The 25,092-nt window shown below is 46.0% G+C and overlaps 1 protein-coding gene across 1 annotated transcript in view; it reads left to right on the top strand.

Moving 5' to 3' along the window:
* DOCK1 (dedicator of cytokinesis 1) overlaps positions 1-25,092 on the top strand; it is a 517,745-nt gene that overhangs the window by 168,939 nt on the left and 323,714 nt on the right. Inside the window, exons 17-19 of the mRNA XM_033841901.2 lie at positions 803-909; positions 20,253-20,380; positions 22,384-22,479. Coding sequence (XP_033697792.1) covers positions 803-909; positions 20,253-20,380; positions 22,384-22,479 — 331 coding nt within the window. The remainder of the gene's footprint in view (positions 1-802; positions 910-20,252; positions 20,381-22,383; positions 22,480-25,092) is intronic.

The raw sequence follows: 25,092 nt of genomic DNA, 5'->3' as shown, positions 1-25,092 counted from the left end.
TTCTACCCCATCACCATAATCTACCGTTAGAACAGTTCTGTCACCCCAGTAGGATTCCTCGTGCCCAGTCAGAGTCATTGCCCACTCCCCCCCAGCTCTAGGCAACTACTGACCTACTTACTGTGTGCATAGATTTACCTTTTCTGGGCATCTCCTATAAATGGAATCGTATAATATACGTGACCTTTTGTGACTAGCTTCTTTTCACTTAGCGTAACGTTTTCAAGGTCTGTTAGTGTCAGGATTTCATTCCCTTTTATGGGTGGATTGTGTGGATCTGCTGCATTATGTTTATCCATTCATCAGCTGATGGACGTCTGGGTTTCTCCACTTGTCAAGTGTTATGAATAACGTTGCTATGATTCATATACAGGGTCTTGTGTGGATAAATATTTTCATTTCTTTTGGGTATATACCTAGAAGTTGAAATGCTGGGTCGTATGGTATCTGTGTTTAACATTTTCGGGAACTGCCAAGCATTATTCCAAAGTGGCTGCCCCGTCTTGCATTCCCACCAGCATGGTATGAGGGTACCAGTTTCTTCACATCCTAGTCAACACTTGTTACTGGCTCTCTTTCGGATTATAGCCATTTTAGTGGGTGTGAAGTGAAAAATAACATTCTAAAGCATCATTCTTTTGGAAGAGATTTCGGCCCGTATTGTATAGTGGGCCTATTCCAACATTCTGGTGGCATCTAATGACCGTTCACTGAACTTGCGTCTCGGTACTGTCTTGTATCCCACTGGGTCATTTTGCAGTATTTCCAGCGTCTCTTTTCACTTGTGTTTTTCCTTTTATAGCAAAATGTTTACTGATTTCATCCTAAATGTTCCTGTGGGTTTGCTGACCATTCAGAAGCTATATTGCTTGATTGAAATAATTCACAGTGACCTCTTCACACAGCATGGTGAGTGAAACCCTGAGAATCCTTAAATTGTCACATTTGTCATTGTCTGTAGACCTCGCCCCGTCTGAATTCTCTCTTCTTTGTCGAAAGGAGTGGGGAGGGGCTTCCCTGGTGGCGCAGTGGTTGAGAGTCCACCTGCCGATGCAGGGGACACGGGTTCGTGCCCCGGTCCGGGAGGATCCCACATGCCGCAGAGCGGCTGGGCTCATGAGCCATGGCCGCTGAGCCTGTGCGTCCGGAGTCTGTGCTCCGTGATGGGAGAGGCTGCGGCAGTGGGAGGCCCGCGTACCAAAAAAAAAAAAAAAAAAAAAAAAAAAAAGAAAGGAGTGGGGAGGTTGCAGCCAATTAAAACAGCTCCATTACAAGACAGGAAGATTTAGCCTTTACCAGAGAATGGTAATTGGCATATACTGTAGGTAATAGATCATTGAAGAATGAAGGCACAAACCTTGCAGTTCGGAATTTAGGTGTAACACCAGAGCCCTAGGGTAATCAGCATACATTGTAGCCTGTAAGATGTGCGATTATCTGTCCTGGGGAGGCAATCACTGTCCTCCATTGAGATGATTGCAACAAAAAATTTCAAATTTTCTTTAAATGTAGAAGTCATGGTTATGTCTTAGCCTGAACTTTGCATTCTGTGACAGGGTTTCTTCAAACCCTGCTCAAAGGAAAAAGAATTTCAATGATTCCTCAACTCATTTATCCCAAGGAACACCTCACATTTCCACACGTTATCTCCATACCCTTTTAATTAATCACTTTCTTTCTGTTTGGACACATTGGATTAATATTTTACACTTGTCAAGAAGTTCTATTGAAAGCTTAAGACCTTTGCATAATTCCACAACCTTCCTCACTTACTGGAGACAAATGTGAAGACTGTTGAGTGACATTCTGATGGAGAGGCATACATTTATTCTATTCCATTTGTGTCTGGACGTTTGGCTGTTTTGTTCATTTTCTTTTGTCCTCACGTGTGGTGGTGTTTCAGGGCTGGAGCAGCTCAGTCCTGAGATGTCCCGGTTGAGAACTCAGTGTGTGTCTGGATTAGTCCTTTGTACCATCTAGACTACTGGACCCTATGTTTTTAATCTTATTTCTTGATTTAACTTTATACAATTCACTGGAGTCTGCACTTACAGCTAAGGCTTATGTCAAGAGGAAATGTTAAGACTTCATTTGGGTGGGAGTGTTCTTCTGGAGAAAACACATCAAACCAAGAAGGGAGTAGCTTTTTGCAGCCCTTCCAAACAGACATCTCTTTCTCACTTGCATAAAAGAAAGTAAGCTGTGTCGCCGTTATTTGGGACTCAAAGCCCATGAATCGCCTTAAGCCAGTAATCCCAGCTGTCAGTATTTCAGGCTCTTCTTGGAAGGCTGGATATTGAATTGCTTATTCTTCAGGTGTCTTCTAAAGCTTGGGACTTTGTGAGACTCCAGGGAGGCATGAGGCGATAGGTGGAGATGCTGCTTCGTTGTTTCTTTCCATATTGACTAAACTTTATACTACAGTAGGTGAAGTCCCCTGAAAGTTTTATATCTGGGTCTTATTAGGTAGCTTACTAATATCTCTCCTTCCAACCATCCAACCCCAAGACACGCAAAAACACACACCACCACGACCACCACCGTCACCATCACCATCGCTGCCACCACCAGTGCCTTCAACTGAGCTAACAGTTATCAAAAAAATAACAGTTATCACGGATTGACTGTGCTTGGCTTTTATTGAGTGTTGGTACAGGGATGACCTTCTTGAGGACATATTACGTACATTTCAAAATTTCTGTTGCACAACTTTGTTCCACGTCCTTTGCATAAGGACCTAAGGCTTAAATGGTTCAACCAAAAATCTTTAAAATAGATCTTCTTAAGGAGTGTATTTCAAGGAAATGTTTTCTTCTATGGACACTTCATTTCTTTAGCTAGTAGATAGCTTGAAGGCAAACTTAGTATTTATTTTTGCAAATTATATCAGCCGTTGTATTTGGCAGTTGTGATTCTCTTTACTGTGCTCCATTTCTATTTTCACTCCTGTTCTGTAAGTCTTTTATCATAGACTGCCTTAAGTCTTGTTTTGGAAATAATGCAGCATGCAAATAAATATTTAGCTTTGTTTGACGGGGTCTTGTCAGGATGTGTAACATTTTGGAATTATTAACTTAGTATCTTTCTAGATACTGCAAAGGTAGGAATTTAATCTTAATAGTCAGTTGCGCCCAACGTAGTAAAGGAGATTGTAGGAAATATATGAGTCCACAATTATCACGGGCAATGTGAGCCAAAATTAGCCTGAAGCTTCATGTCTTACAAGCAGTTCTAGAATTGTCCAATCAGTCGACATTGTCTAAGCCATAATCTTCAGTGCAAATGTACTTCCGGACTCTCACTGGCTGCATGGAAGCATTTCAGGATGCGTTGTCCAATGTGAAAATGGCCGCGCTTACAGGCTTGAGTTTTAAGAATGTTTCTGGGTGAAGACAGCAAGGACAGCCCAGATTTTTCTCATCTTTAGGCTCCCTGCTTCTTCAAAGTTACCCAGAGCCATCTTACCTCCTTGTCAGGAAAGGTTTATCACTGGAAATCATCCAGTTGGTCTGTTCTTACGAAGATGTCATTACTTGTGCAAAATATTCTGTGCCACATTTGGTATCAATATTTAAAGCCAAACCATTTTCTGGTGAGATATGATGGCTGTGATTTTCTTGCCTCGTTCCATTTCTTGTTAATTTGTAAAAAAATGCAGTTGTCCGTGTCCTCTTTCCTGATTCAAGTGGAATCAGTCAAGCTAACTCCCTTCGTGTCTAGATTTCTGGAATATCCACGTGGAATCAGTCAAACTAACTCCCTTCGTGTCTAGATTTTTGGAACGTGCTGTAACTAGGTTTAGCTGCACAAGCTACTGGGTGTGCCAGACCGTCGTCAGTGTTCTCTGGGGGATGTGGCCAGAGCGCATCCCTGTCTGGCTCCTCCGGTTCCTCTGTTGGGCTCCAGGGCACGTCTTTGCTCATCAGCATGTGTGTTGCTTCACTCATAGAAGAGACTCACTTTGTTGCTTTGCTCTGAAATGTTTCTTTCTATCTCCCTCCAATATCAAAATTATTGCGTCGTTTTGAGAGTCTTACTTTGATGGAAGTGGGAAGCTGATCTGGGTGCAGTGAGGCTGGCAGTGAATTCTGAAGCTGCCATTGCTCCTCTGCAGGAAAGCCTTTCTGTGGCAGGTTTGGGTCCCAGCAGGTCAAGGCTTCCAGGGCCCTGGTTGGCTCAGCCTGGCTCCTCTTCTGTCCTCTTTAAGGACCAGAAGACTGAGGGTGCATCCCGCTGGGTTTGTTAGGCTACAACAGGAGATGCGTCTTTTGGCAAATCGGGTTGTGTGTGGCCCCAGCTAGTGTGGACACCACAGCTGCTGTCACTGCCGTCTGTTCCCAGCCGTGCCAGCTGTAAGGCTCCTTCTGAATCAGGACCTTGCAACTCCCACTGCCTCTGCAGCCTCCACCCTGGTCCGAAGGAAATGAGAGTTCTTGACAGAGCTGTCCTCCCGCTGCTCATTTCCAGTTGCCATCCTAAGAAGTCGTGCCTCCTTGGCAGAACCTGGAACACAGTTGTAGCTGCAAGGGTGGCTGTGGATTCGAGTTCTGGCTTCTGTACTGGGGAAAGAGAGCTCAAAATGTAGACCCCCCCCCACCCCGAATTTAAGAAGCCTGTTCAGAAGATGTGTGTGGACCTGGCCCTCCTGCACGTCTGCCACAGTAGATTACTGACCATGCCAGTGGTCCAGCCCTTCGGCAGGTGTCCAGCGACTCAGAGTGCATGGTTGGTTGCCAGTCACATTAGCTTTTTCTCTGAGGACATGTCTCTCTCCCTTTGCTTTGCTTAAAAAATAAAATGAATGACTGGTTTGCATCATTTCTCCTGTAAATGATTTTACTGCCTCATTAATAAAGAACTACGCATGTCGGAAGCCCTTGCTGGGATGAGGGCAGGCAGCTCACGAGAGGATTGCGAGTGTGTGTGGGCTCTGTGATCACATTGCCTGGGTTCAGATCCTGCCTCTGTTACCTGCTAACTCAGTGACCTCGGGTAAGTTACCCTCCAGGCTTCAATTTCTCCAGCTGCCCTTTTCTTCTTGCCTCCGTTACGTATCTTGAAGATTAATACATATGTGGTACTGAGATTTACCCTGAGCGTTTCGTGAACATTCAAGAAATGTTAGCCATGTCTTTTCATTTTTGTTGCGGATTCATTAGAAGAATGGCCGGTGAGACCCTGCCCTCGTGGCGGGATGCGGGGCTATCATGTCAAATATGGGGCAAAAGAAAATAGACCTGGACCAAGTACTGGAAGGGATTACATAGCGAGCTTCCTCTGAGAGGTGCTCTGATCACCCTGCATAAATAAAATGTCCCCAGACACACTGCCCCTGGGCTCCTTCTGCCACTCCCCACAGCGTGCAATCGTTGCCTGGTTTTACTTCTTGGCTTGCTTGTTTTCTCTGGTCCTTCCTTAAAATGAGAGGCCTTGGAGCATGGCCTTCTTGTTCATCTTGCTGTTCCTCCATCGCTGGTGCCTAGAACAGTGCCTGGCTCACAGTGCATATTTATCTCATGTTCAAATGCAGCACTTCTTTCCCCAGGGAGCAGTGCAGAGAAGGAAGGGTGACATGCATATGTAGTTCCCTTGATCTGAGGGAGGAGAGGCCTTGTGTTCACACGGGGAAGCTGGCTGTCTCTCCCCGTCTGGGCTCTGAATGGATGGATCATGGAGCAGGAAGGAGGTGTCTTTGAGGAGGAGTAACAGAAAGAGATAAGTGAGAGAGTTAAGATACAGAGGGTCATCTGTGAGCAGTTTTATAAAATTAAGATTGTCGTCTTCTCTTTTTTTTTTTATATGATTGCATCTACCCAGGAAACCATCTCTGGCCTCCCAGGCAACTGCTTTGGGGTCTCTGGTGTCCCATCCACTGTGCTGAGGTCTGGATGCAGATGATAATTATGATAGTTAAATAGTGTTGAGCTCTTACTGTGTGCCAGGGGCCATGGTAAGCCCTCATCTATCTATCTATCTATGTTAAATTTTTATTGGGGTATAGTTGCTTTACAATGTTACGGGGCTTTTTTTTTTTTTTTTAAGATTGTCTTCTTTTTGCCTCTGATTTTATTATTCCTCTGTTTTGTGGAAAGATGAAGTGGCAGAGGGGACAGCTCAACTCTACCTCTGGACTCAAGATAGCTCTTTGTTAAAACTACGGAAAAATTTAAACATATAGGAAAATGAGAAGAGTGTAATGAACGCCTCGCTGGGCTTCAGAACCGATCAAGTCATGGTCTTGTTTTTATCTTGATGCTCCTCCCCCGGATATTTTTCTTTACATTTATTTTATTGAAGTATAGTTGCTTTACACGGTTGTGTTAGTTTGTGCTGTACAGCAAAGTGATTCACTTATACATACACATATATGTGTGTGTGTATATATATATTCTTTTTCATATTCTTTTCCATTATGGTTTATCACAAGATATTGAATATAGTTCCCTGTCCTACACAGTGGGACCTTGTTGCTTATTCATCTTGTATGTCATAGTTTGCATCTGCTAATTCCAAACTCCCAGTCCATTCCTCCCCCTGCCCCAGATATTTTTTTTTAATTTATTTTATTGAAGTATAGTTGCTTTACATGGTTGTGTTAGTTTCTGCTATACAGCAAAGTGATTCACTTAAACACACACACATATACATTCTTTTTTTTTTTTTTTTTAAAGAAGATGTTGGGGGTAGGAGTTTATTAAGTAATTTATTTTTGCTGTGTTGGGTCTTCATTTCTGTGCGAGGGCTTTCTCTAGTTGTGGCAAGCGGGGGCCAGTCTTCATCGCGGTGCACGGGCCTCTCACTATCGCGGCCTCTCTTGTTGCAGAGCACAGGCTCCGAACGCGCAGGCTCAGCGGCCATGGCTCACGGGCCCAGCCGCTCCGCGGCATGTGGGGTCTTCCCAGACCAGGGCTCGAACCCGTGTCCCCTGCATCGGCAGGCGGATTCTCAACCACTGCGCCACCAGGGAAGCCCCTACATTCTTTTTCATATTCTTTTCTATTATGGTTTATCACAGGATTTTGAGTATAGTTCCCTGTCCTACATGGTGGGACTCGTCGTTTATCCATGCTTTATATCATAGCTTGCATCCACTAATCCCAAACTCCCAGTTCATCCCTCCCCCTGCCCCAGATATTTGGAGGCAAATCCCAGCCTTCACAGCATTTCATGAGGTTGTCTTTTCAAATGTAAGTTTGTAGTCAGAGTAACTGGCATTGTTTCAGGAAATGGAGGATGTGCAGAGGGGTGGATCCCCACGTTGGAGCCAGGAACCCACCTTGGCTGTCCTGGCTCCTCCTCCCCAGCTGAGGTGAAGAACTCGGGCTCATTATCATGCTGTGTGCGGACAGCCAATGAATGGGCGGTAATGGCTCCAAGCACTGTTGGGAGATGTGACTTGACTACTTGAAAGCTGGTTAAATAGATTATGTGCTTCTCAAAAAAGATGACTCTTGCATGTAATCTGCAGCATGGAGTGAGCAGATTTTCAAAGCAAGTTACGAAGAGACAGAAAGGTCAGAGCTTCATAATTTGTACATTTGTAGCTTTGTTCCCATGTGATTATATTGTTGCCCACGTATCTAACAAAAGCTGTGAAAATTAAAGCTTAAATCCTATTATAGAAATGAAAATTTTCAATATAATTAAATTAAAATAGACACTAGGACACCAAGGTTTGGGATTTATGCCCACACAGATATTTTACATTAATGTTATAGGAATTGGAATAAAAGAAATCAACCTTAGATACCATTAACTTTTAAATTAGTCAAGAGCATTGGACATCCTTGCAAGAAGCCTTTCAGCTGAGATGGGAGTTGTGCTCTTACCCACATGGGCTGCTTTCTGCTGCAGTCCTTAACCTGAGACCTTGGGAAAGCTCATTCCAGTTAACGCTGAATTCCCTTGCCTTTCAAGATCTAGCCTTTCCATATTCTCATATTCAAAGTGACCAAAGCAATTGACAGATTTCCTTTAGAGCTTACTGTCTACTTACCTTGTGTCATAAGTTTGTTTTTGCAGAATAGTGTAAGATTTGGAGAATAAAGATTTGAAGATTTAGTGGTAAGACAATCCCTGTGTAGTCTTGATAGTAGTTTAGTTTAATATTCTTGGTGGATTACTTTGGTTTAAGCTTACTGTTCATTGGGGCCACCTTGTTTTTTATTTTTTCTCTGATGTTTGGAATCTAGCAGTGAGTAGGAATGGAAAATGTGCCATTCCTTCATTCTCGGGCCATTCCTGTAGCTCTTTCCTTCAGTATAACAAGTAGGCTCCTTTTACACAGTGTTCATCAACCTCATAAAACTTCATTTGTGTTCCATTTTTTTCTTTTTTCCTTTAACATCTTTATTGGAATATAACTGCTCTACAATGTTGTGTTAGTTTCTGCTGTATAACAAAGTGAATCAGCTATTTGCATATGTATATCCCCATATCCCCTCCCTCTTATGGTTCCCTCCCAGCCTCCTTATCCCATCCCTCTAGGTGGTCCCAAAGCATGGAGCTGATCTCCCTGTGCTATGCAGCTGCTTCCCACTAGCTATCTGTTTTACATTTGGTAGTGTATATATGTCAGTGCCATTCTCTCACTTTGTCCCAACTTACCCTTCCCCCTCCCCGTGTCCTCAAGTTCATTCTCTACGTCTGTGTCTTTATTCCTGTCCTGCCCCTAGGTTCATGAGAACCATTTGTGTTCCTTTTTTTTTTTTTTTTTTTTTTTTGCAGTACGCAGACCTCTCACTGTTGTGGCCTCTCCCGTTGCGGAGCACAGGCTCTGGACGTGCAGGCCAAGCGGCCATGGCTCACGGGCCCAGCTGCTCCGCGGCATGTGGGATCTTCCCGGACCGGGGCACGAACCCGCGTCCTCTGCCTCGGCAGGCAGACTCTCAACCACTGCACCACCAGGGAAGCCCTGTGTTCCATTTTTGAACAATACAGAGCTCCTTAACAATGTAGGCCTGGAGAGCTCAAATAATTTTCCTCATTCTTATTTTCAAGGTGAATGATTCTTCCAGTTGTCAAGCAGAGTAAAATTCTCCTTTTTAATGGTGGAAACATTAGTTACAGCCGCTCTTTAAAACCTGAGGGCAAAGGCCCAGATGCCTATTGGGGCTAGCTAGTAGGAATTAGCAAAGTCAGATTTCTAGACCGTTTTCACTGTGATTCGATCCAAGATTTTATATCTCTAAAAAAATTACCCTGTCAATCAATTTGTTGTGCTTTAAATCGTAGAAAGAAAAGCTGTGTGTTTAATATAGACCTATAGTAAAATATACCTTCTTAGTGCTTTGGATCGATGAATAAATCAAAATAAAATCTCCTGAGCTTCTCCACTGTGGAGAATGGAGAGGTATTTCTCTTACTAAAAGGGTTCTTAAACCCAGACGTACTCTGTAGTAGTTTTTGTTAACTTGATGGATGCTTTTCACAGAAAGAAAAATTGGGGTTGGGACCCTCATATGCCGTAATTACTTAATGTACCACTCGTATAGCATTCTGGAATACTTTAATTAGAGAGTTGTGCTGAAGACTTCTAATGAACGTTACCAGCTGTGAACCCCAAAGTTGCTTAATTCTTTAAGTAATGATGGAATATGAATACAATTTTCTCCTCTTTTTTTTATGCCCTGAGAAAATTTTAATCTTTATCTGTAAAGTACTGTACCTTTCTTCATCCCTCATTCTGTATATCACTCTGTAGCTTTCATTATATGTGTTTTTGAAAAGATCATTTGTTAAAACAGTGCAGCCTTTTTAGAAATGGCCTGATGAATCTAGGAGGGTGAACTCAATTTCAGTTTCTTAATTATATCCATTCCAATTCCATTGTAATTTGTTGAGTACCTACCATGTGCTCAGGACTGTTGGTTAGCAAGTTTGATTCCTCTGAGAATGGCTTCAGAGCCATCAGTTTAAAAATGCATAATTGGAAAAGAGTAATTTTCTTAATTTACAGATAATGACCCAGGAGTTAAGTAGCAAGTCCTAGTCTGCCAGTAAAATCCCAGGCAGGGAGCTGTCCACCACCGTGGTGCTGATTAGGGAGTTGTCTTGTTACAAATCCACCCCCTACTCTTTTCATAAGCTGTTTCACATCCAGCATAAGAGTTATGCATTCTGAAAACTGAATTCACTTCAAGTGCCATATGGAACACGATAAAGTACAAGTATGTGAATAAATAAACACATAAATAGATTAAACATAAATAAACCATGTAGTGTTGTGTTCAAGTGCTTATGGAGTTTTCATAGTCTTCTCTTCTCTTTCTGTGTGATCATATTGGCAGTGCTAAGTTCCTCAGGGTGTAGTTGGTCTAACCTTTATCATAGGTTAGCCTTTATCATAGGCTCTCTGTTCTGCACCCACCTCTGAGTGGACTCCTGTCCCTGTCGCTTGATATTGGGGACATGAGAGCAGTCTTAGAAGAGGCTGCCTTGGTTGTCCCATACCCAGTCATGCTCACATTGGCACTGGGACAGCAGGTCTCTGAGTCTCCCCAGTTCATGGTTCCTTCCCGGCCCCAAGCTTAGCTCTGTATGTGCACCGTGTTGCGTACAGAAACTTGCCTGGGACAGTTGGAGGAGCCTCAGGTCAGCCTGCAGTCTCCTATGTTCTCCTTCTAGACCCTACTTTTTTCTGTTGCGTAAACTCCTCCCTGAGGGCACAGTCCTTCCCTCAAGATGGAGCGGACAGACCATATGATTTTGACGTTGTTTTTTTAACTGTAGAGCTCAGTATGGGGGCAAGCAGTAGAGGAGTGTGTGCTGGGCCACACTGGCCAAAACCTGTGTTCTTGGTTAGCTTCACGCTCTTGGGTAAAAGCATGCACACGACTTCCCAGCTCTGTTTTCCTCTCTTTGTTTTCTCATCCTCCACGTGGTAAGATTCTGCCCAAGGATAGGCAGACCCGTCGAATTCCTCTCAAATGTACCAAGCCACCTCCTTAAATGCATTTCCATCCAGAGGATAGATTCCTGGTCTGACCAGTACTTTCCACACTATCTTCCCTGGCATTTTGTTTGAGTCTTTCTAATATTTTCATCTGCTTTTAAATGGGACTCATTTTAGACTTTTCTCCATTGGTTCTTCTTCCATTTCTTTTTTCTGACAAAGTATTTATTATTATGATACTAGTGGCTGGTTCACCTCTATGATTATACTTCTCCAAACTACAGGATACAAACTATCTGCTGCCCCACTCCGTTCTTTCAACAGATGACACACTTTTTACGAGGCCCGGTGGCTTCATCCAGAAGATGTGTCTTTGACCAGCTTCTTTTTCCTATTGTTCCACAATCTGTATCTTGCCATGTTCACTTCCAATTTCCAGGATACTTTTAATTGCTCTGTCACTCAATTAAAATTTTGTGACATTGGGTACCTCAGAGCTGACAGGCAGATTATCTTATTTCTGATCATTTCAGCACTGAGCCAAGTGGTGCTGAGAATCTTCTTACCAGAATACTTACAGAGGTACTACCTGGAGGTAGGAATCGAAACACAGTGCCGGGCAGTTGTATTTACTCCATTTTACAGACAAAGAAACTGAAGTTCAGAAAGGAGAACTGACATACTTAGGGTTACTTGATGTGAATTGATCCTCCTGGTTCTGCTCATGATCACAGCTTACTTAAAGTGAATGAAAGTAATTCTTGGAAAAGTTTAATCTGCATTAGACCTGTAAAGATACCTGAGTCATACATGTTGACACACACGTGCACATGCGTGGGTCAGAGGAGCTCTGGCTTCAGGATCAGGCATCTGACTCTGGCTCAGCTGCTTCCTGGTCCCTATTCTGGCTCCTGGCTCCCACATCTGTAAAAGTTGGACACGAGTAGATTGCTCCCGTGATCCCTTCCATTGCTGGCTCTGTTTTCTTTATTTCTGGTGTTTAAAGATTTGCATGGAAGGAGAGAATTATTTGAACAAATCGAATCATGTGGGTGCCGAGTTCTTAGATTGTTGAAAAGTAAGACGACTGTATAAGACGAATAGCAAACCTCCCCCATTTGCGGGGCTCGTACTGTTTAACTCGCATTGAAAGCGTTCATCTGGGTCTCAGTTCTGTGTAACAGGCTCAAGGTTATTAAATGCACTTTATGGATCATTTGTTTAATGTAACCAAACTAAAAACTAAGAAGCACATTATTTAGTGTTCATAAAATGAAAGTTTTAAATGGACAGATTCATTCTTGTATTTGCATCTTGCTTTGATGTAGAGCTGTAATGGAGTTATAGACGGATATTCTGCTTGGACATTTATAAGCTGATAATGCCTGTTGAATACCTTTTATAAAGATTAATATTTTTTACTCTGTGCCCATTACCAGAGCATTAATCATAATGGCTTCAGCCTGCACAGCTGAGGATGAACAGATGTGCAATCATTGCTGTCTGTAATCATAGTGGATCACACTGGGAAAGGGGGTGCGGAAGGCTGGCTGGTGTGTTGCAGGACCTCTGATCCCCACGGCTGATTTGCGTGGAGTCTGAGCCCATGGGCTGCCTGCTCCGGGCTGTCAGCATTCCCTTCTGTGCACGGCAGCGAAAACCAGGACAACCCAACCGTGCTGGCTGGTTTTCGCTTCCTTGTGGGGTCAGGCCTGTGCCTTGACTCAGACTACCAGGCACTGATGAGGCCTGCAGTCCTGTACATGTGAAGAGGATCTGACAGGAGGAAGCTGTGGCCTTGATTCTCCTTCCAGAGATGAACACTGGTTTATTAAAATGAGAAATCGCACAAGAGGTCTGTAACATCTGCTTCCTAGCATACTCCGAGACTGCGCTGTCCAACCGAGTTAGAATGCCAGCTACGTATGTAATTGATAATTTTATACAGTCCACAGTAAGAAAAAAAAGTACAAAGCAGTTGGTGACATTAATTTTAATAATATATTTTATCTGAAATATCATGTCAACATGACTTTGATCTAAATAGGACAACTGGCATGTTTTACATTCTTGATTCATACGAAGTCTCTGAAATCCCATGTGTTTTTCACATTTATCCCCATCTCAATTTGGATGCTATATTTTCATCACAGATGCTTGATCTTAACATTTAATATAATTTACCAGTGAAAAGTAGACCTACATACCCAAGTTGTTCCCGTTGTTCCAAACAGTGGTTAACAATAACTGAATCAGATGTCTTTTTTTTCCATTTAAGTTAAAATAGTGCATAAAATTAACTGAAATGGGAAATTCTACTCCTCAGCTGCTAGCTACATTTCAGGGGTTCACTGGCTACCCTACTGGATAGCAAACTCTAAGGCATTAGTTTTCTGTGTGTACTTTGTTGAAAAGGCTGACTTTGCATAATAGTGTTATTTCTGTGACTGTTACTGACAGCTGCTAGTTACTGAATGCTTACTACTTGCCAGACACACACATTATATCATCTGATTCTCACAGTAAACCCGAGGGGTTAACAATATCAGGCCTATTTTGCAAAGAAGGACAATTAAGGATTTTAGAGAATTTAAGTCACTCGCCTGAGATTCAAGGCAAAGAGTGAGCAAGGTGGGTTTTATGATTTCCTGTGTGCACGGGTAAACTGAACTTTAGTGAGGCCAAAAGGCTGTTCCAAAATCAAAAAGACTGTTAGTCCCAAACTCCCACTTTGTCCCTCCCCTCTCCCTCCCCTTTGGCAACCATAAGTTTGTTTTCTATGTCTGTGAGTCTTGGGATTAACAAAAAGTACACTACTATGTATAAAATAGGTAAACAACAAGGACCTTGTGATAAGCAATATCTTGTAATAACCTATAATGGAAAGCAGTCTGAAAAAGGTTAGATATGTGTATAACTGAATCACTGTGCTGTATACCGGAAACTAACACATCATTGTAAATCAGCTCTACTCCAATTAAAAAGCCAACAAACAAAATCGAATAGACCCAGGTTCCTGGACTTCCAGTCAGGTATTTGTTGCAGCTGTTTTCCGTGTGTTTATCTATGGGTAGTTTATTTGAAATGTGTTTTCTTTTTAAAATATAAGGGTTTGTTTGTTTGATTGTTTTTCTTTCTTTTTTTTTCTTTTCTCTTTTTTTTCCTTGGGTGGGGGGATTGTCAGGTTCCTGGGCCATCTGTTTTGAACAAAATGGGACAGTTGGCACAAATCATGCTAGAGAAATGACATTCTGTTCATGGAGAAGGGTATTCAGGACACTGAGTTGGGACACTTAGAATATGACAGGAGATTCCTCTTCCTTGGATGCTTTAAAACAGCTCATTGCAGGCGTGAGTGTGTGTGTGTGTGTGTGTGTGTGTGTGTGGTGTGAGTGTGTATGGTGTGTGTGGTGTGTGTGTGTGTGGTGTGAGTGTGTGAGAGTGTGTGGTGTTTGTGTGAGTGTGTGTGGTGTGTGTGTGTGTGTGTGTGTGGTGTGTGTGAGTGTGTGTGGTGTGAGAGAGTGTGTGTGTGTGTGAGTGTGGGGGGGTAGTAGCTTCCTCTGTGCTCTTAATTTTTTGTCTTGACTTACAATAAAATTTCGGGATCTTTAGTGTTATTCCGAACTTGTGTCCCACTACTTCTTGAAAAACAAACTGGAAGGAGCTGAAATGCAGAGTGGGGACGTCCTTTGTAGAGTGAGGTTTGTTCTGCTTTGGTTGCGGGCTGCTGGGTGGCTGGGACGGCACCAGGAGGTGGACCTGCTTCTCACTGCAGACTCTCCTGTGATAACCCTGCACCTGTAACACAGTGACCCCAGACCACCGCTCACATGCGGGTGCGAGCACACACACGCTCACACACACGTGTGCCCGTGCGCCTGAACACTGCTGTCCGGATCGGCTTGGACACCATCCAGTGAAACTGAGCCACCAGAAAGGCAGGAGCGATCTTGCTATGGTTGCTTTGTCCCTCTGGTGTCTTCCTGGGATGCGACGGGGCAGCCCTCGGCTGCAGGTCCTTCCTCGACGGATAGGAGCAAAGTGCTAGGTTTACGCATGAAAAAAGACAAAAAGTCCTATGGACAAAAGTCCTGTGCAGCAGCTGTCCTGCTGGGAAGAGCGCGCTTCTCCACACGAGCGCATGCATGCATGCATGCATGCACACACACACACGGTTGCACACGTGCTTGAAGTCACTGCACACACGTGTGCACGCATGGACACACACACTTCCACTGTCAGGTCTTAGTGTATGTGTGAGGGCTACTCCCATGGATGAGAACAAGACCTCTGCTCTCACGGAGACTGTGTCCTAGGAAGGAGAAACAGGTCACAGAGCTAGTCGTAATTTCCAGCAGTCCCAGAGCTGGCACCGGAGGCCTGCCTGTCCCCAGGTCCGTCGGGGGGCTGAGCTGGGGCCTGCTGATCACGGCTCACCAAGAAGGTGGGTGTGTCAGCTTGGGCTGCTTCCAGCTTTGGTCCCTGCGGCCGCTGCAGGACTCTGGGGCGTTGCCATTCTTCCTGTGGGGACCTGGGACGTATTTCTGAAGGCGCTGCTGCCCTGTGTCCCTCTGTCTCTGGAGGCCTGCGTGAGATGCCTGCGTGAGATGCCTGCGTGGTCCTTGTGCCTGTGAGAAAAGCCCAGGCAAGAGGCTGCTCTGCCTGGTGACCTGGTCCCGTGATGGGCGTGTGGTCGGGGATGGGGCCCTGTCCTGGGGCCGGAGGTGTGGTCCTCCACACAGGAACGTTGGACCCTCACAAAGTCCTGCTCGTGTTGTCTTCTTTCATCCTCTCGATGAAGTAGGCTTATCCCCATGACCCGCCTGTATCGTGACCAGCCAGAGATGGGGTGGGTTATGGCGTTAGAGCTACAGTTGTCCTGTGGATGTTGAAAACATCCCACGTGTACATACTATGGGTTCATCTGGAGGATTACAACAAGTGGGCTTTTTATGGTCTCAGGCTAGGAGAATGAAATGTCTCTAAACGTGACAAAATGGTAGTGAAGTGTCCAAAAGTTTGGTGTCCAGAGCCTCAGAGGAGGCTGGGTAACGAATGCACAGAGCGACCGCAGAGCCCTGGGCTGGGTGGGGGGCGGGCGCTCCCACCAGGCAGCCGAGGATGGCTGACAGCATCTTCCCCGGGGAGGATGGACAGGGCGGCCATCACTTCCCTCTCCCTGGAGTAATTCTGACAGATGACACCAACACACTCGGTTACTTCTGAGAACGGTGAAGTCCACACCTGCCTGTCCAGCGTGACGGATAAATGAGGCCGTATGGAATGGACTTTGACCAGGGCATATGGGTTGCCAGGGCCTACAGAGCCATTTCTGCAAGCTCTGAGTCCAGAGCTGCGTTCCCTGATCCTCTAGGGCTGTTTGTGGACACACGCCTGCTCCCGCGCTGGCCTAGCAAACCCACTTGGCCTTCTACCGCTGTTGGGTCCCTCCCAGGCTTGCTTCAGACATGGCTTTGCTAAGCCTCCGTTGTCATGTTTTCCTTGGTCATGTGGTCAGGGTCTGTTTTTACCTGCTCAGCTCTTCGTGGCTCTTACTTCTCCCACTGACACGTCTTGGAAACTAGACTTATCCCCAGAACGGTGGTGGCAGTGATAGGCATGACCGCGCGGACAGGGGTGGCCGAGGGCTCACCCCCCGTTGAGGTCACACTAGGTGATGTGTTTCAGGTAGGAGGGAAAGAGGACTCATCCTGGAGATGTCCTGCCTGGGACCTTGAGGTTGAACACAGGCGGGGCTGCACGCAGCCAGCTTTGCCAGGGGACCTCTCCTGCCCCTTGGGTGCTGGGAGCTGGGAGTGTAGCCCCTACTGTGTATGTTGTGCTGTGGTGTGGAAGGTCAACAGAGCTACTGGGGCGGATGTAACTTGCGAATGTCAGGATTGTGTAGGAAAGACATTGGATTTGGGATGCTTGTGGAGTTCTTGTATGCAGTGGGTCAGCATTTTGGGCAACTGCATTTTCAGGCTGGGTTCACTGCACGTGGTCATTTTCCTGTGGCATGTCCCTTGGACTGGCTTTGTCCCTGGGCGGCTCTCTGATGCCTGGGCTCCCCCATCCCCTCCACGCTGGCAGCCCGTCTCGGCTTGGGAGCACTTCCATCACAAGTTCAGGGGGCTGTGGCATTCAGAGAGATCCTCTCCATGGGGTCCTGTGTTCACCCTTGGCATCACAGGAAGGGTTGGGTGGGAAGATAAGGGAATCGTGTGACGGCCCGTGACATCCAGGAGCACCAATGTGGAGAGACTGCCTGGTCCCCATGGGACAGCGCCGCCTCCTTGTGCTGTCCTCTCACTCCCTCACCTTCGGCGACCCCTGACAACATAGTCATCCAAGCCCGGCTGGCCCCTGTCCGGAGATATGCAGCACTTCAGCATGTCTGCGTTACCCCTGCCTAAGTATTGGTTACTGTAATGGTGACATCAACAAGTAAATGCATATACTCATATAGTCATTGGACAAAACTCAATCTGGAAAAATGGAGTTGCTATCAGTTCCTTTTCTAGGGATTAAATCAAAATGGAGCTTGAAAAAGCCTTAGCGTGAGCTTCCTACATGCGGTCCCCTGGAGGGCAGAGGAGCGGAAGGGCGTGTGCGGTTTCTGCACCTTCCCCTGAGCTGCCTCGCGCCTCCAGCCCCATGCCTTCTTTATCGTGTACTTCTTGGGAAAGTCTTCTAAGCAAGTCTCTGCATACGTTCAGGAACCATTCCGATGTTGCATGCTTAATTTTTCCTTATATTCAGAAAACTCAGGAAACATTAATGCAAAACTTGCTTTTAGGTATCATTAACTTTGGAAGTCCTAAAGTGTAAAATTCTAAAAACAAGCACAGGATATTTAAAGTTCCCGAGCTCTGCTGTCTTTTCTCTCGTGCGCTGCATTTTAAAGGGACCTACAGCGGCTGGGCTGGTTTCACCATCCAGAACTGGTGTTGTCAGCAGACAGTTCACGTTGGGGGATGGATGGTGCTGGAGTTAACAGGATTTCCCAACAGGAAGAGACAATTAGTAATTGCATTTCATCTCGAATCTTATTTGTGTCTGGTTCATTATTTTTCTTTGATATTTCTGAACATTCCTTCTATTGTCCTATCTAAAAAACAAATGAAAACCCAAGTGATCTTTGATCCTTAGACCCCAGTGTGCCTTTATTTCACAGCCGTGCTTTCCGGAGCCGTGTCTGTGCTCCTATTTTCGTCTTCTCATCCCACTCCAGGAAGCTGCCTTGAGAAGGACTCCATCTGCTTTTATTTATTTCTTCTTTAATTTTATTTTTTTCGATCTGTGGGCTGCACTGCGCGGCACGTGGAATAGTTAGTTCCCTGACCAGAGATTGAACCTGCGCCCCTGCATTGGCAGCGTGAACTCTTAACCACTGGACCGCCAGGGAATTCTCCTCGGTGTGCTTTTTATTGTCACATCCCAGGGCTGTGCTTTTCTACCCGTTCTTGCCACCATATTTGGCCACGCTGGCCACCTGCCCTCCCTTGGTTTGGGTGATGTCATTCATCTCTGCGTCAGCCCACATCTTTCCTCGCTCCGTCTTCTGTTCTAATACCAACATCCTGACTGCTGTTCACAGTTTTCCCTTCTCATTCTACACATTCCTCTTTGATGGTCTTATTCACATACTTGGCATTTATTATGGTCTAGGGCTGTTGCTTCTTCAGTCTGTAAGGCTGGAAATCTCTAAGGTCTAGAACCCTCTCTCCATGTGCCTACTAGATGAGGCCGCTTGGAGGTCCAGCAGCAACTCAGATTCAACGTGTCCAGAACCTGGTCCTTTTCTCTGTCCTTAAGCACCCTTCTGTCCCCAGTTTCCTCTCCTTGGATGGCATCACCTGGTGCCTTGGATGAACTTGTCACGCAAACGCTGGGTGCTGTGTTTGACTCTCCTTTAGCCCCCCCCCGCCTCCTCTCCACTTCATCACCTGCCACTGTGGTCAGCCTGCCTCCCGTTTGCTTTTGTTCAAGGCCTCTTCTTTCAAACTTGCCACTGTAGCAGGAGGTCAGGCCTTTACTGTGTCTTGCCTGGACTATTGCATTAGCTAACCTGTCCAGTAATGAGCCTCCCATCTCCACTGCCCTACCTGGTGCCGTCACGGCTGCTGTCTCTGGCCTTTTGATCTGATCATGTCCCTTCCCTGTCAGCATCTTCCAGTTCTCCACCTCTTTCTGTCTCATCCATCATGTTCAGGATGAAATCCAGCTGCCCGTCTGGTCTTTTATTCTGCTTCTCCTCTCCCCACCCTCCTGAACTGTGCGTGTGGCTCTGTGAATATGTCATCTGCTCCTGTCTACTTGACTTGGTGACTAGGGTTCCTTTTCCTGGATGCCCCCCCCCCTCACTTTGTGGGAAATTCTGATTTCTCTTCCCGGCAGGTGAATGTATTACCTCCCTAACTTTCACCTCCAAGGTCAATACCTGCTCCCCACCGCCCCCTCCCTCATTAGCCCAGGGGTCTGGGAGACCAAAGAGGGGCTGGGGCTCTTCACCAGTATCTGTATCACATCATAAGAGCAAGTACCCTGTCCTGAGCATCTCACCTGTGCCAGGCCCAGGCCTTCTTGCCTCACCTTGCAGGAGTACATTGTACCTCCAACCTGTGAGTAGCTAGTGCCACTGTGCCCATGTTAGCAATGAGGAAACCGAGGCTCAGAGAGGTAACTAGCTCTGCCCGAGATAACCTTGCAAGGAAGCCAACGGAATTTAAACCCAGACAACCTCACTTCAGAGCCTGAGCTCTCAGCCCCCTGCAGACTGTCCCTCTGCAGATGTGAGCCCAGCAGAAAGTTGTCCCTGAGTGGGTAAACATTAAGTGGGGAATTTAGTAAGCTATGAACCGGCCAAGCTCAGGAAACTTCGGGAGGTATATGGGAGCAGGAAGGAACCATGCTCTGGTCTTCCTAGGAATTAATAAGAAGAGCTGCAATTCAAATCATTTTTGTTGTAACAAGTATTTCTTCTAAAGTTGCAAATCAGTAAATTTACAGTTCAGCACAGAAAATTAGTTAAAACCCCAGCATGCTTGTTTGCATTTGTGTCTATGTACATACTGTTGGATATATGTGAATATGTATTTATATGTTTGTTTGTGAACTATCGTTGTATATTTACATGGTGACACATACACATATGCGTGCACACGTGAGTGAATTATTTTATAAGAAAACAAGTGATTTCCTCCCAGTCAAGTAGTCTGACCCCCTCCAGATGTCAGTTTCACATTGCAATGTAAGTGTAACATGCAGTGTCACAAGCTAGGAAAACAAGCTTCTAGCAAGCAGAGTTGCATCTTGGTGGGTCTCCTGCTGACTGGCAACCCGGTGTCCCCTGCAGACTGCAGAGAGATCCTGCTTCCCATGATGACGGATCAGCTCAAGTACCATCTGGAGAGACAGGAAGATCTGGAGGCCTGCTGCCAGCTGCTCAGCAACATCCTGGAGGTTCTGTACAGGAAGGACGTGGTGAGTAATGGCGGGGCTACCTCTGTGGACCCTGCAGCAAGTGTGGGCCTGCGATCCCCAGGGGCCCCAGCCTCCCAGGACCAAGTCATATTTGATTCAGTTAAAAAAGTATGGCTGGGGGCTTCCCTGGTGGCGCAGTGGTTGGGAGTCCGCCTGCCGATGCAGGGGACACGGGTTCGTGCCCCGGTATGGGAGGATCCCCCGTGCCGTGGAGCGGCTGGGCCCGTGAGCCGTGGCCGCTGAGCCTGCGCTTCCGGAGCCTGTGCTCCGCGACGGGGGAGGCCACAGCAGTGAGAGGCCCGCGTACAGCAAAAAAAAAAAAAAAGTATGGCCTGAATTTGAAGGGTTATCCTTTCTTTTTCTCTCTCTAGAGTTGCATCCTCAAATTATTTTCTATTTATGTGTAAAGCATGATGATTATATTACCACGTGTGCTTTTCAGCACTGAAGATACTGTTTTATGTTTGTTTCCTATGACTTCTCAGCTAAGTGACTCCCAAGACTTAGATTTGATATTTAAGGTCAAAGGCTTTGATATTAAAAATTAGAAATAAACAACAGGAGGCTAATTGCCTACTTTCTTTCAATTATTATTTTATATTTAATAAATAGATAATATTATTTTTTATACATGCACATAGTAGTTGTTGGTTGTTTTAAGTGCGTCGGAGAGTTTTGAGAAGAGCAGTTCTCTGCCCCTTTTCCTGGGTTCCGCCCCCCACAGGAAATTTTTTCCTGTGTTTTCTTGGCTGTTTCTTTTTAAAATGGTATTTCCTTTTGCATTTCTCAATTGTATGCTTATTCCACTGACCTTCTGTCTTAATCAAAAGCTGGTGCAAGCACATATGGAAACATCTGACCCTATGCTTCCGCGACCCCATTGTACCCAGCACATTCATTTGGGCACACGTGTGCACACACATGTAAAGACATTGGTTCTCCAGGTGTGTCTGGACAGGTGTACAGGGCCATGTCTGTCTCTGCCTCTAGCAGTGTGTCTGCCTCTAGCAGTGGCCAGATGGGCCAGGATTTTAAGTCGGCAGGACTTGCTCTTAGCTCTTCCCCACGTGACCTCCTGCCACCTCCCCAGTCCACACACACACACACACACACACACACACACACACACGTGCGCGTGCACGCGCATGCACGCACCTGTCCTGCCCACTTCCTTGCTGCACCTGCTCATTCTCTCAGAGCCTGGGTGTTGCCCTTGAAGGAGATAAGGTGAAGTAATTCATTGGGATGGTGGCTGCATCCGCTCTTCCCGGGCTTTGCCTTTGAAAGGTGTTGGAAGCCTTAACCCAAAGGCCAGCCTCCAGGGGTCCCATGCCAGGCCTTTTCCTTTTCTTATCAGATGAAAGGTTAGGAGTAAAGAGGTTGTGTGGCCAAGCCTCACAGAGGAGGTAGTGCCTGCCTGGCCTGTGCGGAAGCATCTAGAAAGCCCATTTAAACACGTTCAAAGTTCATGAAGAAGAATCGGCAGTCCCATCACACACAAAATAAAGGAGCAAATTCTTACCGATAGAAGGTTCTCCGGCACTCTGAATTTTAAGTAGTGTGCTAAAACGATATTTAAACATTCGATTCCATGTGATTGTTCCCACATTATTGGGACCTGACATGCAGCGCCATCTATGGTTGTTACCTGTCAGCCTTCCATTTACAAGTGGCCAAGTGTCTTTAGAAAACTCACTGGTGAGCTAATCAGGGATCATAAACATTATATTGTTTAAACAGAGTTGCTTTTATTTTTAAGGTTTGCTTCAATTAAATTACTATGATTATATAACACATTATCATTAAAGGACTATAATTAATAAAATGCCTTGAGTTTTCTTTGTGAAGGCTTTTGCCTGTGACAAGGGCCATTTTTCATCTCGTTAAGGGTTGTAATTGATTTACTCTTTACAGGATAAATGGATTCAGTGACAGCCGCGGGACGGGCATGTTAATGACTGTCTTAGGTGGTGGTATATTTACACTGGTGTGTCCTCCTGCAGGGACCAACTCAGAGGCATGTCCAGATTATCATGGAGAAGCTTCTCCGGACAGTGAACCGAACCGTCATTTCCATGGGACGGGATTCCGAACTCATCGTAAGTGCTCGGTGACACGCTTGTGGGTTTCATTGTGCCTGACAGCATCTTTCCCGGGAAAGTCATTCATTCTCAAGCCCGAAAATCCATGTGGTTCTTTCCCACCTGCCTTTTGAAAGTAACCATGTTGTACCGCGATACAGCAAGCAGTGGGGATGCATTTATTTACAGTCTAGTAGGTTAAAGGTACTCATTGCCACGATCCCATAAGTCAGTGTCAAAGTTGAAGAGTAACAAACCAGCATTTGGTTCTGGTTTTCTCATGCTTACTTCTAGCAAAGGATGCATATGTTCTTCTAAGTCCTCATTCTTCTGGCAGTTTCTTTCTATGTATTTACATTTAAGATGCCATTAATAAAATTTTATGAAGGGCCTTAAAAAGGAACTGAGGCCCTCTGACTTCGCTGTTTTGTGTCTACTCTAAAGTATTGTAGATGTCTGTCCTGTTCAGATTGTCGAGACAAGGAATGGTATCTGTTCTTTTTCTCAGAGTTTTAACGATAATTTAGCAAGCTCATTGCTAAAGCAATACCGCAGCATTTTCATATTATGGTGATTTTTTCCAGAGTCTGCCACTCTCCTCCTCCCCATCATTATTCTTAAATATGGTTTCGTGGGCAAAAGATGCATTCGTAGGTCCCATTTAATTTCTTTCATTTCTAGTACATGTTACCGTGTAACTGAGTTTGGTGGTTCGCATTTCAAAAAAATAGCTTTCCTAATCACAGAACAGAAAATCCAGTTGGAGTCTTCGCTGGCAGTCAGACTAGACACATTGGTCTTCCTTGGGTGATTTTAGTTCTGTCTGCGTAGCCTGGGAACGGATCAAGTACAGTGACCCATCTGTCTCTGTCAGGCAGCAAAGCAAGACCGGAGCACTGGGCTTGTGTCGGTTTCTGTGGCTGCATCACCGTAAAGGCTGCGGTCTGGGGTTTTGGGTGAATCACAGGAGAGTAATTGCTGCCTTTGTACGTTTCCATCCAGTAAGATCGTCTAGTTTATGTCTCAGGGTTTTAGCACGTGTTATGTGCAGAGTGTCCTTTTTAAGGTATATCTCTTTTAGGTTTGGATTATAACATGTATAAATTAGGGAATAAAGTATTTCCTTGTAAATTGGCGTTGCTTGCAGTGGATTTTCCATTATTCTGTAATCCTGCTCTTCATCATAACGATTCTTTTCTGTAATCTGGAAATGCTTTTGTATACGTGGGTGGAGACTGAGCCCTGAGGAGGAAGAATTGGGGTGACTCCAGGGGCACCCCCGGGGTCCGGTGTTCCTGTCTTCTTGGGGTTGTGCCCTGGGTGCCCCTGGAACACTCTCGTTGTGGAACTCAAGAGGGCTTTAAGTAGAAAGAATGAATGTGCCTTCAAGTTGAACCAAGTTTGGTGTCCTTCTGCTAAGCCCCTGTTGGAACAGGCTGGAGCAGCGGGGCTGAGGTGACGTTCTGGCTGTCACGGAGTCACAGTGAACGTGTTGGGCACTCACGATGGGCAGATGGAGAACATGGCCGACGTGGAGGCCAGTGAACTGGTGAGATGTTTCTGTCTCTGGTTAGCGGTGTGTTCACTTGGGTTATAAGCCCACACTGGCCAGCAGTTGAACTGGGGAGAGGAGGGCGGGGAGGAAGCCCATAACAGTTTGGATGGGACCTTAGCCTGGGGCCAGATTGTAAGATGTGCTCGCAGCTCAGTCAGAGGATCTAGAATGGAGCGTGGTGACTTCTCTCAGACCACGTGGTCCTGGATGCCTTTGGGAAATTTCTCACATCTCAGACATAGTGATAATAGCGGCGCAAGTAATAGCTGCTCTCACCGAGCGCTTGTGGACGTGCTGGGCTCTGTGTAATGAACGGAGGGTCCTCACTTAACCCTCCGCTTCATCGTGCATAGGCCGCTGCAGAAATGCCTTGCAGAGAGATGGGAAACGGTCCCAGACCCACAGCTAGCGTGGCGGCGCTTGTGGGGAGCCCGGGCTGGCGCCAGAGCTGGCTTTCCTTGGTGTCTTCTGTGAGACTGAGACTCACGGTGCTGATCTCAGTGCTGGTCCAGGAGGCCCAGAGGAGGGCTCGGAATTCCTCCTGGTTCGGCATCGTAGTTAGTGCGGCAGCCGCCCAGGGAAATAAGCGCCTTTTGCCCTTTGCCACCTTCAGTCGTTTTCGTGGACCAAATGTCAGGATGTCCTGGAGGAAGACGGGCCAGACCACGGATCGGTTGCCCCTTTCCTGAAGGGCTTGGAGGAAGCCATGTGTCCTAAGGAACCCTTAGGGGTGCCTGGGAAGAGCCCTTGCACCTTTACCAACGGGGCATGAAGTGAGGACCCAGGCTCAGTCTTACCTAGCTGTGGCCCTGCTCCTACCGCATAGGTGACGGGGTCCAGGGCACCGTCAGGGGCCACGGGGCACTAGAGCAAGCTGCCTGCATCCAGGCGCATCCCCCCACCGCCCTGTCCTTCTCCAGCAGAAGTCTCCAGAAGCAGGAACAGGATTTCGGTCCTAAGCTAACTCCTCCCAGTGCCAGCATCTCTAATGTGTATACAAGGAGGCCAGAAATTCCTTCCTAAAATGAACTAGGCCGTCAGGGAAGGAATCTCAAAACAAAACAAACAAAGAAAAC

This window comes from Tursiops truncatus, chromosome 16 (assembly GCF_011762595.2).
Source record: "Tursiops truncatus isolate mTurTru1 chromosome 16, mTurTru1.mat.Y, whole genome shotgun sequence".
NCBI classification, from domain to species: domain Eukaryota; kingdom Metazoa; phylum Chordata; class Mammalia; order Artiodactyla; family Delphinidae; genus Tursiops; species Tursiops truncatus.
This window is presented reverse-complemented; position numbering and strand designations above follow the sequence as displayed.